Below are 15,974 nucleotides of genomic sequence, written 5' to 3' on the forward strand. Positions count from 1 at the left end.
GAGGATTATGCATATTCGTTGCCGAGTGGTCTAGAACACGACGCATGTGGGTGTTTGTCTGTGTTCGGCATTATCAAGGATTGAAGGAATGAAAGGGGTGGTCCAGCGGTTGCAACAACACTTTGTGGTTGTGTTTGGTGGTGCAACTTCAGTACCAGGACTGGAGTTTCAGGGTGAAAACCCATGGTGTGTCCTTCGCCGGTCATACCTGGCAATGGCGGTATTTCGATATCGTTACCTTGTTGAAGGCATTGCATGATGTTGCTCAGTTCTTCTCTCAGGGTGAAAACTCAGGATTTAGTATTTGACTGAATCTGGCAACGGTGACACTTGTGTGTCCTTATCTTCTTGAAGACGTTGCTTTTGGAGAACCTACTCGCAACCCGTGTGTTGTCACGGTAGTGCTTGGTATCGTTGTTGGTTACGGCGTGTCTTAGATCTTTTTTTCTTTTTTTGGCTATGTGCATCCTTGATGCCTCGAGTTACTCGTGGCATTGAGTTGTTGCAGAGGCCGGGTGTACTTGATATCATCTTGATATTAATATATTACCCTTTGTCGAAAAAAAAGTTGGAGTGTAAAAAATCACCAAACCCTAAGTTTACGAACCATTGCATGAGGGGATGTTGGATCCCCAAAGTTTATTGCTATGGTTAGATTCTATCTTAATTATTGTTTTGTTTGTGGATCACTTGCATAGAGGGTATAATCATAAGTATGTTGTTGTTACAGTAAGAACAACGCATTATCTTAGGTTTCACTGCACAATAAATTATCAAAGCAACGAACATTAACTTAATGAAACTAGATGAAAGTAACTTGGGGAAACTCTCATGTGTCCTCAAAAGCGATTTGATCCATATAAGTAAAACAACCAGCTTGTCCTTATCATGATTAAGAATGGGTTCGCTTGCTTCACTGCACTCCGGTTACTATTTACGTCTTGCAATTTCTCTTGTGATCAATTAATCATCAAGCAATCATTGTAGCTTTTACACTGATTCCTTACTAGTTTTTATTAACTAAATCTTCCTGCTCCTGGTTAGATTCGACTCTCTTATTTATCAAAAAGACTATGATAGATCCCTACACTTGTGGGTTATCAGCAGTTGCCCCGCTACCATGGCCGACATGCTTTGCTCACTAATGTTCTCTGACGCTAGCTGGGGACATGAAGTGGAGGTGGTGGGCGTGGCAGCTATGATTCGCTCGAGCCGGCCCCACGGCCCCTGAGAGCGACATGGGTGTGGTTACTTAAAAAAACTCTTTTCATGTATGCCAATTGTCATCTTATCTATCAAAGTCTTTCAAGATGAAAACCCCGCATGCAAATTTTTCTTTAACGTAGGCGAATATGTCTTAGGGAAGCTTAGGGAAACTTCAATGGGAGTCACCAAAACAGACATCCTCAATTGTCCGCTAACACGTTCGAACATATCTGTGAACATCAATTGAAGACAGTTTATGGGATTTCAGACATCTATCGTGTCCGTGGACATTTGATAGTCCATGTTGGGCCTTCCGCAAGTTTGGGAACGGTTTGTAGGGCTATTTGGTAATATGCATTGGACCGAACGTGTAAGCCAAAGGAGTTTTTACCGAGCAAAGTTGCCCCCTCCCCCCTATATATTAGTATGTCGGTTTTAATTTTAAAGTTGGCATGCCATATTCTATTGCCCAATGTTTATTTCATTTTTGAATATATTTTTGAGTAAAAGATGCTTTTATTATGTCAATCACAAACGAACAATGTAATAATGTAAAAACACGACACCTTGGCAATAGTAAAATCATATGAGAGCTAAATTATGCTATGCCAAAGAGGAAGCGGATCGATTTGAAGATTATCCTGCCAATCATGTTGGATAAAAACCAAATATTTCACCTGAACTGATGAATTGGTCAAATCATGTCGCAATTTTTTTTTGAACATTTCAGCTTATTTTTCAGCGAAAAAAATTAATCAGTTCAAAGTCGTCGGCAGTGGAAACTTTAAAGCAGAAATTAAGCCGCATTCCGGCCAAATCCTGAAGCGGGTTAGGACCGCTATAAAGCATCGCCCTCTCCTCAGGTCTCACCACCACCGCTATCTCCGCCTCGGTCTCTCCATTTCGTCTCCCCGGTCGTCGTGTCCGGTGCCCCCCTACAGGCCGGCCTCCTCCCCCTCCATCGACCACTACAGCTTAGTAGGCCGGACCCATACTCATGGAGAAACGGAGAAGAAGCGTGTGCGCCGTGGCGGCGGCGGCCCTGGTGGCGGCAATGCTGTCCTCACTGACCGGGGCGGCGTACGGCGGCGGCATGTCGCCGGGCTACTACAAGACGACGTGCCCGCAGCTGGAGGACATCGTGCTGAAGGAGGTGACCAGGAAGAAGAACGAGACGATCGTCACCATCCCGGCGGTGCTCCGGCTCTTCTTCCACGACTGCCTCGTCAATGTGAGTTCATCGTCCCTCCGCCCATGGATCAAACACCTGATACATGTGCTAAGCTTGCATTGGACGCCTTGTTCTTGCTTTATTATTTGCTAAATCGTTCGGGCATCTGACCAATTAGAGAGGATTGGGGTGGCTGGTGAAACAGAAGATACTAGAACGAGATGAGCGCATTTGATTGATTCGCCTATCAGCTTTTGATTCCTCAGCAGTTTCTTCTTGATTCTCCAAAATAATAATTCAGCGGTTCTTGTGAGCTCCAACTGCTCTCCAGCCTGCTCGGATTTGGAATAAAGCCAGCGATTCCACACTTTCTTTATTAAAAAAAAAGGGTAAAGCTGCAAGTGGACACTCCTTTCCAGTGGTAGCAAGCTTCTTCCCACGCCAATTCTCATTAGCGATTTCTCTTGATGAAATTGGCCTTTTTCTCTTGAGAACGAGCATATATTAGCAGCACAAAAAGGAGATTAGTTAGTTAAAGTAAGGGGAATTTGGCAGCAGCTGCGTGGTTTAGGAGGCAGCTGGAGCTAGGGAGGGAGGGAGGGAGGTGGAAGGAACAACTCGATCGCCTCGCGTGGTCGTCGGTTGCGACAGCCTATGCGTGCATGTGACAGCGCGACTTTTCTTTTCACCTGCTATCCTCATTATCAAATTCCCGCCCTGTCGGATGGATCTCTCTGGCCTCGGCGTGCTCGGCGTTCGCCGAAGATCATCATCACCCCAGCTCTACGTTTGCCGGCCTCTTCTTCTTCTTCTTCTTCTTCTTCTTCTTCATCAGAGAGTGTGATTCTTCTAACACTAGGAAGCAGAGTAGTAAGCGGCAAGTTCAGCTTCTTTTTTTTTTTTGAGCATTCAGCTTGTTCAAAGCTGTGAAGAATAAAGATCGAAGAGATGCCTCTGCCGATTGTCGTGCGCGTAATGATGTTTAGTGCCGCTCTGCCATTCTTTATTTCCTTTTTCTTGTTTGGGTTGACCTACGCATAGTAGGATCCAGGCAGGAGCGTGAAGGCATGTAGGCCACCAGTTGGGTCGGACCCACTTGGAGCCTGCCTATACTTGGATGCAACATAAGCCTTTTCTATGGATTTCGCTGCAAATCCAAAGTCAGACTATTATTTTTAGCACGACCGTTTTTTTTTTGCGATGTTAGCATGACAAATCGAACGCCCGAGATAGCAAATTGCAATGTCGGGAGGACAGATATGTTGTCATGCTTGCTAAGGAAATTGTCATCTTAGGGACAATGTAATTTGCCATGAAAACATCAAAATTACCATGCTTAAAAAATTGTAGTCAGGTTTTTAGCATTTCCATTTTCTATTGACGCATTGTGCTCCGAAAACAAACACAGATCATAGAACCTTACTATCCACATGAGTTGTATGAAGATTGTCCCATGTGAGGACATGGTAATCTAAAGATTAAGCAACTCGAAATGGGTTACGCAAAATCCGAATCCTGAGTACATTGTCATGAGTTAATCACAGTCAGATCGATACTTCTTGGGATAATTGTATTCATGCCATTAGTTGTGTCCCACTCGACTGATTTGCCCATAGTTTTTGAAAATTCTCGGTTTTGCCCAAGTCCATTTGCTCCTCTTATGTTTTTGCCCTTCCGTCACGTTTCCGTCCAGTTAGTGTCGTTTGACCATGAGTTGACCGTCTTTGGACTTTTCTCTGGACCGTTTTGCCCCTGCTTTCTCACTCTCTCACCAGACACTTCCAGGTGGGACCCATCACAGAGAAAACCATCACAACCACTTTTTCTTCTCTCCCGTCGGTCAACCTCCAGTTCCCCTCTCCTCCTCTCTCTCAAATCCCCACCCTCGATGTTCCGCCGCCATGGTTTGGCGCAAGGCCACGGCAACCAGCCACGCGGACGTCCCCATCGGTGGCCAGGCCGGCACCCGCGTGTGGACAAGGAGTGCCCGCAGCCACGGCGTCCCCATAGGTGGCCAACAGCGCCGCCAACCTCACCTCCCTACCCCGCAGCCACAGCGGAGCCCTGCGTCGCGCGACGCCGCCAAGGTCGCCGTCCAGCTTGGTGGCCGAGGTAGGTGGCCGGAGTGCCCGCGCCTCCCGTAGCCGAATCCGCGGGAGCCACTGAGACAAGGCGGATCCAGGGACGACATGGCTGCAGGGGAGACAAGGCGATGCAGGGGAGGCCAGGATTGGCGCAGGGCCTGGGGACGCGACAGAGACGGCGGATCCGGTTGCGGGAGGCGTCGGCTGGACTGGATCCGGCCGGATGGAGGTCGGGGAGGGACCGGCGGCCGGCGGTAGGGTGTAGGGCGCCATGGCCGGGATGGAGGTCGCGGATGAGCGGGGGAGGAAGAAGAGGGAAGAGGGATGAGCGCCGCAATGGTGGTGGCCGGCGCCCGTCGTGGCCGTGCTCGCGTGGATCTGTTGCCCTTGCGTGGACATGGCCTGATGCCCGCGGCTTAATCATTGACCCGATGTAAAAAAAATTGAAAAACTTGACCCCATCTAACTATATGGACTAATGGTTAATTACTGTTGTTTTAATTAGTTTACATGATCTGTTAGTTATTTAATGTTTACAACACATGGTAATGTTAATTGGAGATATTTGGTCCCGCATGGGTCCCACATGACAGAGTACAGAGAGAGATAGTTTTCTCTGTGATGGGTCCCACCTAGAAGTGTCTGGTGAGAGAGTGAGAAAGCAGGGGCAAAACGGTCCAGAGAAAAGTCCAAAGACGGTCAACACATGGTCAAACGGCACTAACTGGACGAAAACGTGACGGAAGAGCAAAAATTTAAAAGGAGCAAACGGACTTGGGCAAAATCGAGAATTTTTAAAAAATAGGGACAAATCAGCCGAGTGGGACACAACTAGTGGCATGAATACAATTATCCCATACTTCTTCGGCCATATTCCCGTTTCAGGCCGTTGCCATTTTCAGCACAACTGTGAGTGGTTATGCTTGCTGACCCCACTTGCAATCACAGGGCTGTGACGCTTCAGTCCTGATAGCCTCTCGCAACCAAGACGCCGAGAAGAACTCCCCCGACGACGACTCCCTCGCCGGCGACGGCTACGACACCGTCAACCGCGTCAAAGCGGCCGTCGAGCAGAAGTGCCCCGGCGTGGTCTCCTGCGCCGACATCCTCGCCCTCGCCGCCAGAGACGTCGTCCACCTGGTAAATAGCTAGTACCTCAATCTCCACGCCAGTAACATTTTCACTGCATCGTCCTTCAGTTCTGAAACCCTGCGCCCTGCGTAAACGATTTGGCTGCAGGCGTCCGGCCCCTACTGGAGCGTGGAGCTCGGCCGGCTCGACGGCCTCGTCTCCAAGGCCAGCGACGTCGAGGACAAGCTGCCCGGCCCGGACATGCACGTCAAGGAGCTCACCGACATCTTCTACCGGAGCGGGCTGTCCCAGCGCGACATGGTGGCGCTCTCCGGCGCCCACACCGTGGGGTTCGCGCACTGCAGCCGCTTCACCAAGCGGCTGTACAACTACAGCAGCACCGTGAAGCTCGACCCGTCCTTCAACCCGGAGTACGCGAAGCGGCTCATGGAGGCGTGCCCGCCCGACGTCGGCCCGACCATCGCCGTCAACATGGACCCCTTCACCCCCGTCGTCTTCGACAACATCTACTACCAAAACCTCAGGAACGGCATCGGCCTCTTCACCTCCGACCAGGCGCTCTTCACCGACGGGGGGTCAAGGAAGACGGTGGAGGAGTTCGCCGACAGCGAGCCGAGGTTCTTCCAGGCCTTCGTGGAGTCGATGATGAAGGTGGGGAGACTAGGGGTGAAGACCGGCGGCGGCGGAGAGATCAGAAGAGACTGCACTGCCTTCAACCACTAAATGGCCGGCCGCGGCAGTGACTGTAATTCAGATGTATTTTGTTTTTTCTGAGTTTGGTATACATGTACCGTTTCTTAGTAGGGGTTTTCGATAGACATACACTGAGCTTGATTCTTTTGCATACGCAATCCGTCCAATGTTTGAGGGTTGCTGTCTTTTTAACTTTTCTCTGTTTTTGATTATTGTTTGTGGGTGCATTTTTGTACAGCCTGAAGAGTGTAATGCCATTGATGCATGATGATATCTCCAAGAAAAAAAAGGTTATTCTGATGAATAGGACAAATAATAAAGGGAAATGGTTCTGATTCAGTTTGCCCAAATGCATCTTTGTCACTAAGAGATGATCATCTGCGACAAAGGAAATTCAAAAGATGAGGAAAAGAACAAGACACCAGTTTTTTTCTTCTTCTTCTTTTTAGCTCAAAGAACAAGACACCAGTTGATTGGTCACGCTACTTTAAGGGCTTCAGTAGTACTCCAACAGGCAGCAGGTAAGAATTGAGAATAAACCCTTGGTATGTTGTCTTTCGTCTGAGAAGTCTCTTCAAATCTCCCCCTCTGTTTTAACATTTTCATACACCTCCTATAAAAAAACATTTTCATACACCTGGTGACACTGTCAATTGGCAGTAACCAACATACCAGGATATCATAGCTTTTGGCTGGGAGTGTCTATTTGACGTTTGACTGAAAATCAATTGAGGCCCCGTCAAGTTTTCCAACCAATAATAGAATGACACTTGTATGTGTTTGTGCGTCTCCTTTTTGTATATCTGGCTATATGTATGTCAACGCTAAACGCCAATCCTAAGCGGGTTGAAGCTGGACCCGGGTTCAAACATACGTTAGCTACAACTATCGCAAGACCACGGCCCGAAAAAACACTACAGATCCATCAACTATAGTTTGTAGGTCTGACATCAATGGCGTTGACGTACAGTCCCCTTACAGTCATTTGGGAGAAAATTACAGTGATAATTAGACTTGCATTACAATCTGCTGGTAACTTACAGTTGCAGTAATATCTTAAGAGTTACAGTCTAAATACAGAAAGCTTGCAGTCAAATTAGCACTGGAACTTCTAAAATACAGTGCATTTATACAGAACTTACACTCATACCGTGTGATTATGACAGTGACATTATGACCAGAACTTGGAAGTATGAAAATAATGATCACAGTGGATTTACACAGAACTTACACTGTCATTTGAGAGAGAAAATTACAGTGATAATTACACTGTTATTATAGTCTACTTGCAGTGTGCTTACAATGATGCCTTATGAGTTACAATCTAGATACACACAACTTAAATCAAAGTTAGCACTGGTACTTTGATAATTACAGTGTATTTACACAGAACTTACATACATACTGTTTGAAAATTACAGTGACATTATGACAGGAACTTATAGATAATCAGTGATTGTATTTACACAGAACTTACACTGATACTGTGTAAATATTACAATGGCATTATTACTAGGACTTCTAAAAAAGATACTGTGTAAATATTACTGTGGCCAAACGGGTTGCACTCAACTAGACCCACTGCCAAAACAACAGAACAAAGAGGGGGAGGGGGGGTACATGAAAACAAAGTAGATCAGCAGTAGAACAAAAATAGCACTGTAATTACATGAGCACACCTTGAAATTATGAAAAAGAAAACCACTGCATATTGCCAGTGTAAGAACTGTAGATTATAACACTATAAATTAGTGTAAATCTGTGAACCTCATTTGTAATTTACAGTAGTGAATCAGTTGAATAACACTAGTATATTTACAGTTTTACGATGGAGTTATAGTGTAAATGTGCAGTTGAGTTACATTATAAATCTGTAGATTTGCAGGTTTCACAGTATCACCTAACATTGACAAACCCCAAAAACTATCTAGAAAAATTATGTTACCCAACAAAGACAAAGCAAACAAAATTGCCCTGGAAATTACGTTGTAACTGCCCTGTGACTTCAGTGAGTTGCACAAGAATTACAGTTGCATAAGAATTAGTGTAATTTCCCTGTAATTTACACAGTAATTGCCCTGCAAATTACACTGAATGTTGCACATGAATTACAGTAGTAATTTCCCTAAATTTATACTGTAAACTCCCTCAAATTACAATGCAAGTGCACTGATTACACTGTGATTTCCATTGTAATTGACCTAAATTTACAGTGTTGATTGCCCCTGCAATTACACTTGGTGTGAAATTGCAAGTTAAGCAGCAGACTACAAAAAAGATTCTAAAAATGAATGCAATATAAATCAAACCTAGTAGCCTAGAGGGACCATAGTTCTGAAAATTACACTTAGTGTGATGAAGAAGCTTACGAATGAAAACCTACATGAAATTTATGGGAATTATAGTGGAATTCTGGGGTAAATTACACTGTAATATAACTAAAAAATAGTAAAATACAGTGACTAAGCATGGGAATTACACTGCAAATCAGATGAATATTACAGTATAAAAGAAGTAGCCCAAGAAAAAAGAAAAACATAGAGGAAATTCATGGGAATTACTGTGTAATTGTGGGGTAAATTACACTAATATATCTAAAAATACACTGACTAAGCATGGGAATTACACTACAAATCAGGTGAATATTATAGTGTAATGAAAACCCTACACAAGCTGTATAGCAATTTCAAGTCTAACACAGTATTGTCATTCTAAGCTGTATAGCAATTTCAAGTCAAACAGAGTATGTATGTCATTCACAAGCTGTATAGCAATTTCAAGTCTAACACAGTATTGTCATTCTAAGCTGTATAGCAATTTCAAGTCAAACAGAGTATGTATGTCATTCACAAGCTGTATAGCAATTTTCAAGTCTAAGTGAGTATGTTCATAAGCTGTATAGCAATGTACACAAAGTGACACATCCCAGTCAACTATGCAATAAAAATCGCTGGGGACAGTATCATTCCTATGTATAGTATTTTTCTATAGGTATTTTGCAAGAGAAAGACAGAAAGCCTACCATGCAGCATTTCCCTACCACAATATGTTCTTCCCATGATCAGCTTGACTGAACTCCACAAAAATACAAACAGCGCAAAATTTCTCTATCAAAAAATGAGCAGTGCACCATAGAATAATGGAAACCTATGTTCAGGAAGTAAGATTTAAGACGCTGCACCGCCAAGTTTTTATCTGTCTCCACTTATTGCACTGAAGACATGCAACTCCAACAGTCTTCTGTATTGGCCTTGTTCAATCTCTGCCTCATTTGCACCATGTAATAAAAGGAGTTCGATAACACAATCTTCCCATTCAATACCATCACATGGGTCTGTTTTCCGTTTCTTCTTCCCAGAGTCAGGAGCGTCTGACATCTCCGCAGGATGTTCACCATGTCGTCTCTTTCGACCCAGCTTCTTCCTGCTATTTTTTTGTGGTGGGCAAGCATCTTCATTTCCATGAACAGCCGGTGAATCAATTGCATTTGCAGTACGCGCAGCAGGAGCCTTCCTAATTGCATCAATTCGACACTTAGCAGCTTCAATTCGTGCTCTCCTCCGCTTCTGATGCTCCAATCCAGCAGTAAACGACGGAGGAGGTGCATCATAGCCAATGTCAATATCGGCTATCTCCTCAAGCGGCATGCGCTTGGTCCAATCATCATCCAGCGAATCCATCCATGGTTCCAGCTCCAGCCCTATCCTCCGCTGCTTCCTCCTGCTAGCAACTTTCCCAACCTTCCCAAGTTCCTTTAGCTTAGAGAGCCTCTTTAAGACATTCTGGTAAGCATCCGACAGGCAATCCTCTGAGATCTTCAAATCCCCTGATTCCTTGCCCTCTTTCCCAGAATTCTCGAAATCCAAATCATCAACATCCAGGGGAACAATCTGAAGGTACTTGAACTCGTCCTCATCAACAGATGAGTACACCTGCACAATGCCGGCAATGTCCGGAGCGAAGCTCTCAAGAAACAGTTCCGATGGGTCGGACTGTGACCGCATCTCCATGAGCTGGAGCAGCATCGGGGCGTTCAGGAGCAGGTTTCTGGCATTGACGTCGGCTCCCCAGGGAAGCAACTTCTGCGCGACATGCACCAGCGCTTTAACGAGCTCCTTGTACCGGAGACGGCTGGTGTGCACGACCGCGGACATCTCCTGAGCAATGTCTTCTACAGAAACCTCAGCGACCCCGTTCAGCTCTGCGGCGAAGGCAATCAGGCCGGCGAGAAGTGGGAGCGGGTGCCGCCCGGTGGTGAGCGACCACTTGGAGGAGCAGCGGAGAAGAAATCTGGCTTGGGAGAGAATCGCTCTCGTCTTCTCCTCACCCGCAGCGGTGGTGAGCTTGTACGAGCCGAGCACGGCACGTTCGAGCGCGGCCTGGTAGTCGAAGGAAGGGAGGGGAGGAAGGGAGAGGTGGGAGGCGATGCGGGATACGAGGTCACCGAGCGCGACCGTGGTGCAGGCCGCGGCCTCGGCGGCCTCGGCGAGGGAGAGCGGGAGGCGATGAGATCGCGCGACGAGGAAGGAGCAGGCGGCGGCGAGGGCCGGGAGGAAGGTGGTGCCGGGGGTGGCGAGGTTCCCGGCGGTGGCGGATTTGGCCATGGAGAGGATCTCCTCGGCGCGGGTGGGCGAGAGGCCGAGTTGGACGGCCATGGAGGTGATGACGTTGGAGGCGGCGGCAAGCTTGAGCTCGCGGTAGGGGGTCTGGGAGAGGTGGCGGACGAGGGAGGAGGCGCGGAAATCGAGCTGGCCGTCCTCGGTGAAGGCGGTCGGGTTGTAGAACTCGGAGGCGCCGGCGTCGTGTTGGAGGCCGCAGGAGGTGCAGACGAGCGCGCCCGAGCCCGGGTCCGGCGACACCGAGTCCTCGCCGCAGGACCAGCACCGAGAACCCATCGCGCGGGCGGTCGGCGGGGAGGGCAGATGCCTAGGGCGGCGGCTTGAGGCCAAGAAACGATGTGGGGATTCGATTGGAGTTGGGAGGACGGCCAATTCCCGTTACGAGTTCGTGATTTGTGGTGTGTGATTGCCTCGTCAACCGACCTAGGAGTAGGAGTTACTCTTCTACCCCCCTAGGCTTTCCTAAACAATCTGAATCACCCCCTAACCCTTATTAGAGTGGTTTTGGTGACGTGGCAATGTGCACCTCGTTCCTAATGGATTCGGCTTGCCTGCTCCCTCCTCATGCTCCCATCTGTGCTCCCACTTCATCCTACGGTTGTCTTTTTCTTTTTTTTTTCTTTCTAATCTAATCATCTCCCCCCTTGATTTTAAGGGGGTGGGGCCGGACCTTATTTTGTTCCAATCAAATCATGCCACGTATGCGGGAGCACGGATGGGCGCACGCTGGGGGAGCAGGCAAGTCTCGTCCGTTCCTAACATGCATCCGGCCTCATGCATTCTCCTTTTAGCACAAGCCAATGCCGTGCCACTCGGGAAGCATCGCGTCGATGCATGGCATCAGCACGTAACTCGTTGAGCCCCATTCTTCTAATTCTGTGAGCTTCTCAGCCATGAGCCAGCTTACCATGCAGCCTGCATGAGGCTAGAAATTTCTTGCACACCAGGACGCCAGACACGAAAGGCATCCCTTCGATATGGAGGACGCCGTTGTCGAACTTGCCTCTGGCCCATCGCATCAAGGGGGGCGTGGGATCCTTCTACTCATCTTCACCGTCATGCTCCTGCTGCGCGGAGCCGCGGGCGCGCTGGGGTGCACGCACACAACCCGCCAGCCGATGCAAGTTTAGGCGACCCCTTGCCGTGCGTGACCAGTATGGTTGTGTCTTGTACTCAAACTCTCCGAGGTGAATGTGGTGGGAGGTCGAGGTCGACGACGACGGTGACGAACATGACATATTGGCGCCGGAGTGGCGAGGAGCTGGATTGTCGCTAACGAGGCGCACCTAATTTCTCTCCAGCTAGAACGCAAACTCCAAGGATACAATCAGATACAGTACACACGTATACACTTGTTGTATTGATTCCCTCCTGCACAAGCATGCACGTACACACAAGAAGTACATGCCACCATGTCCGAGCCGGATAGGACTAACCTAATCGTGATTAGCTCTGATGGTGGATGCTATCAGCTGTCGGCGGCTGCGCGAGCTTGATGAGCTATTGTCAGCGGAGGAAGAAGAGGACGTGGCCGGCAAGAGCGTTGCTAGGGTGACTACGGCACACGAGGACGCGATGGCAAGAGCGTTGCCAGGGTGCATGCAAGCCAGAACACAGCCGACTGCTGGCTGGCTAGTGCTGCTTGTGACTATTACCAAAACGTCGTGTTGTTCGCAAGAGACCTGCCTGCCGGGATGGAGGTCGCGCAGGTCAACGAGCGGAGACGTGAGGATGTGAGGGACGCCATACACACGGCGATAGCATAAGTTGTGAAGGCAAGAGAGGAACCATGCAGACGTGGTACCCACAACCATGCCATGTCACCAAAACCATCCTCAAAAACCACTCTAAGCAGGGTTAGGGGTGATTCACATGGTTTAGGAAAGCTTAGGGGGGTAAATACTCGGTTTTGAACCTTGGGGGGTAAACTAGTCGGTTTGTTAAATCCGGGGGGGTGATCTAGACTTCTTTCTGCGAGGAGATGCGCGGTAAGGCAATGCTTTACAAAGGGTTGCAGGTGGTGTCCATATAAAGCTAACCCGGATCCATTTGCGGAGGAAGCCAATTACAGCGTGTACATACCAAACACTTGTAATGTTTTTGGTTTACACCGTAAATAGGTAACAGAGATTTATCCACGAAACAAACACCTCCTGGGTTCCTTTTTTATCGGGAACCGACTTAAGGTTCGTAAATCTGTTCTCCAAAACCACAAAATTCGCTGGGTTTGTATATACCATACTTACAAGGAAAACTTGCAATCTACAGACGAGACGGTGCTCCAATGTGTTATTCCAAAAGTCAGAGCTCCCCAGATTTAACCCAATATCGACCCAATTGCACTTTGTAAGGTGCTTTATAAGATACCTCGAAGGTTCTGGCCTTGCGGCTGAGGTCGGGATCTCGGAAGAACAAAGTGCATTTGTCCTGGGTCATCTCATAATGGACAATGTGTTTATTGCATATGAATCGTTATCTTAAGACGAAGAAAAGTAAGGAAGGGGCGTTCTTGCAAGTAAACTCGACACGGCGAAGGCTTATGACTTGCTAACCTCCCTCCTATAACATGATAATATAAAGTCAGTGGGAGAATTTCCCACTATCAAAATTCCTCAAAAAAAGTTTATGATCGTGTCAAGTGGATTTATCTCCGATAAGTGATGAAAAATTAGGCTTTGCGCAAGTTTAAATCGGTAAGGTGAGGAAGTGTGTGGAGTCTATTTCTAACTCTATAAGGGTGAATGATGTTTTCTTGGATGTCTTTAAACTAACTAGAGTGTGTTTGGCAATATTTGGGAAGGGGAATGGGAGTTTAGAGGAGGGAATTATGTTGGGATTAGACATGGGATGAGTCATTTTATCCCCAATCCTCTGTTTGGTGCGTGATAGGAATTATGTGTGAGAATATGAGGAGAAATTGTACTCCCTTGTTTGGTTCGTGGGAATTGACATGGGACTAGACAAGGAAAGTTAGTATGAAGGGTTAAGATTGACTCATTAAAACAATTCCCATTCAACTCCCACCCCCTCCCCTGTTAATGAAATGGTGGGAGTTGGAGTCTCAAGTCCCATGCCTATTCCCTTTTGAATTCCCAATACCTCCAACCAAACAATAGATTTGAAGTCTCGTACCCCTTCAATTCCCATTCCCTAACTCTAGCAGCCTATTTGGTAAACAGTTGGGCAGGGGAATGGTAGTTTGCACGAGGGTGCTTATGGAGGGATTAGTCACGGGAAGTAGATTTTTACTCCCATTCCCTTGTTTGGCATATGGTGGGAATTAACATGGAATAAAACTCTGCTCACGAATTAATAGGATACCTGACGGTGCCGTGTACCTAGGGTAGGGCAATAGACCTGATCTAAGCACCCTTCCCAAGGACACTGCCCTATAGTCAAAGACATCCAAAGAACAACAAATTCTACCGACTGGAATCACCTCAATATGCAACCCACTCGACCATGAGTTCCACTCAGATAACCCAATTCTATTCGACCATGATATAATCATTCGACCACATCATAAACCACTCGAAGCGCAGAAGATCTAAGGCCACTCAGGATGGCAATGATCAGGCGTTCACTCCGTAGTCTTAAGGGTCATTTATATCACTTTAATGCTGACGTTATCAGTAACATCCCCTCTTTATGTACATTGAACCCTATGTAACGGGGGAAGGCTGGGGTCCTGGCGCACTCTATAAAGCCACCCCCTCCTCTGGGACAAGGGTTCGCAACCCCTGTAACTTCACGCATAATCCAATCGACCAAGCCTCCGGGCACCGAGACGTAGGGCTGTTACTTCCACCGCGAAGGGCCTGAACTCGTACATCTTGCATGCACAATCTCACCGTAGCTAGGATCTTGCCTCTACATTCCTACCCCCCTACTTTACTGTCAGACTTAGAACCACGACAGTTGGCGCCCACCGTGGGGCAGGTGTCTTAGCGACTTCCCGGTGAGGTTGCAATTTCTCCGAGTCCTTTCATCATGGTTTCAGGCGAAGGTTTGGCGGAGGGCTGCGAGATCCGTCTCGGCGCGCTCGTCTTCATCGCCGACGACTCCGCTTGGCTTCAGGAAGCTCCTCTCAATGTCGAGGCGTTCCCCGTCCACGGGGCGACACACTTTCATGCGTGCGTTCACGGTGTCCTTCTGCGGCAACCGTCGACTCAGTATCGGTCGGCCCCCGCAGCATCTTCGCTCCCCGCTGCTCGCCGTCACAAGCGATCCGGTCGGTCACGGCTTCAGCTGTGGGTGAAGCACACGGTGGCGCGTCAGTCGGCCACCCCTCAAGTCACGGCAATCGAGCCCGACGAATCTCTCTACGGCATGTTCGACTGGCTCTGTCAAGACCCTGTCCGAGTGCGATAGCAGTGACCCCGCGGCAGAGGTCCTGACGGTCGACACGCCTTGTAATCGGCCTAGCATGCGTCGCAACAGTGGCGACGACGTCGGTGGCGATCCGTCGCGCGTTCATTAAGAGTACCACCCCGAAACTCTCTCTTCTCAGCAGAGGGAGGAACTTCACCGCTGCAATGTGGAGGCCCTCCACACGCCCGTTGTCGGCGAGTCCTCTGAGGCTCGGGCCTTGGAGGCGGCGCATTTGGCCACTTTGGTTGAGCGCACCTGACTGGAGAACCTTCAGCGTGCACACGATGACCGCGCTCGCCGACAGATTCTTGAGTCCAGTCGACGACAGCGACAGTTATTTCCACCGGAACCACATGTATACCACACTCTGATTCAGAATCTTACCGCTCCCGTATAGCAGAATCCATTCAGCCATCCCAGCCGGAAGCTGGTAGAGTTTTAATGCAGATCAGAGCGCTGCTCCGAGCAGCAGGAGAGCAGAACACTGCAGTTTCTCAGTCGCGCAACAGGATCCATAGCAGATCTGTGGTGGCTGATACCGTTCAATCGGCTCACAGCCCAAGATCGCCTCCGCGGCGTGAGGGACGTGGGCATCGTCAAGGGCAGTATTTGGGTCGGAACCATGAGCAGCAAGATCATCGGCTCGACCGTGATGACCGCCGCCGAGTGCCTACACCCCCTCCGAGGGGCGAATCATATGTGCCCCGGCATTATGATGATAGGCGCCCGTACAACGAG

General features: G+C 48.4%; 2 protein-coding genes across 2 annotated transcripts; one reads left to right on the top strand and one right to left on the bottom strand.

Annotated features, from left to right (window-relative positions):
* The first annotated feature begins 2,042 nt into the window (after nucleotides 1-2,042).
* Nucleotides 2,043-6,596, top strand: LOC125519713 (peroxidase 55). Its single transcript, XM_048684454.2, has 3 exons — nucleotides 2,043-2,437; nucleotides 5,410-5,601; nucleotides 5,701-6,596. The coding sequence occupies exons 1-3, from the start codon at nucleotides 2,204-2,206 to the stop codon at nucleotides 6,274-6,276; spliced, it is 1,002 nt and encodes a 333-aa protein (XP_048540411.1). The 5' UTR covers nucleotides 2,043-2,203; the 3' UTR covers nucleotides 6,277-6,596.
* Nucleotides 6,597-8,973: 2,377 nt separating this feature from the next.
* Nucleotides 8,974-11,275, bottom strand: LOC147959301 (POLLEN-EXPRESSED TRANSCRIPTION FACTOR 2). Its single transcript, XM_087532476.1, has one exon. The coding sequence runs from the start codon at nucleotides 11,139-11,141 to the stop codon at nucleotides 9,438-9,440; it is 1,704 nt and encodes a 567-aa protein (XP_087388602.1). The 5' UTR covers nucleotides 11,142-11,275; the 3' UTR covers nucleotides 8,974-9,437.
* Nucleotides 11,276-15,974: the final 4,699 nt, after the last annotated feature.

This window comes from Triticum urartu, chromosome 7A (assembly GCF_056163025.1).
Source record: "Triticum urartu cultivar PI428250 chromosome 7A, HENAU_Tu73, whole genome shotgun sequence".
Classification (NCBI taxonomy): domain Eukaryota; kingdom Viridiplantae; phylum Streptophyta; class Magnoliopsida; order Poales; family Poaceae; genus Triticum; species Triticum urartu.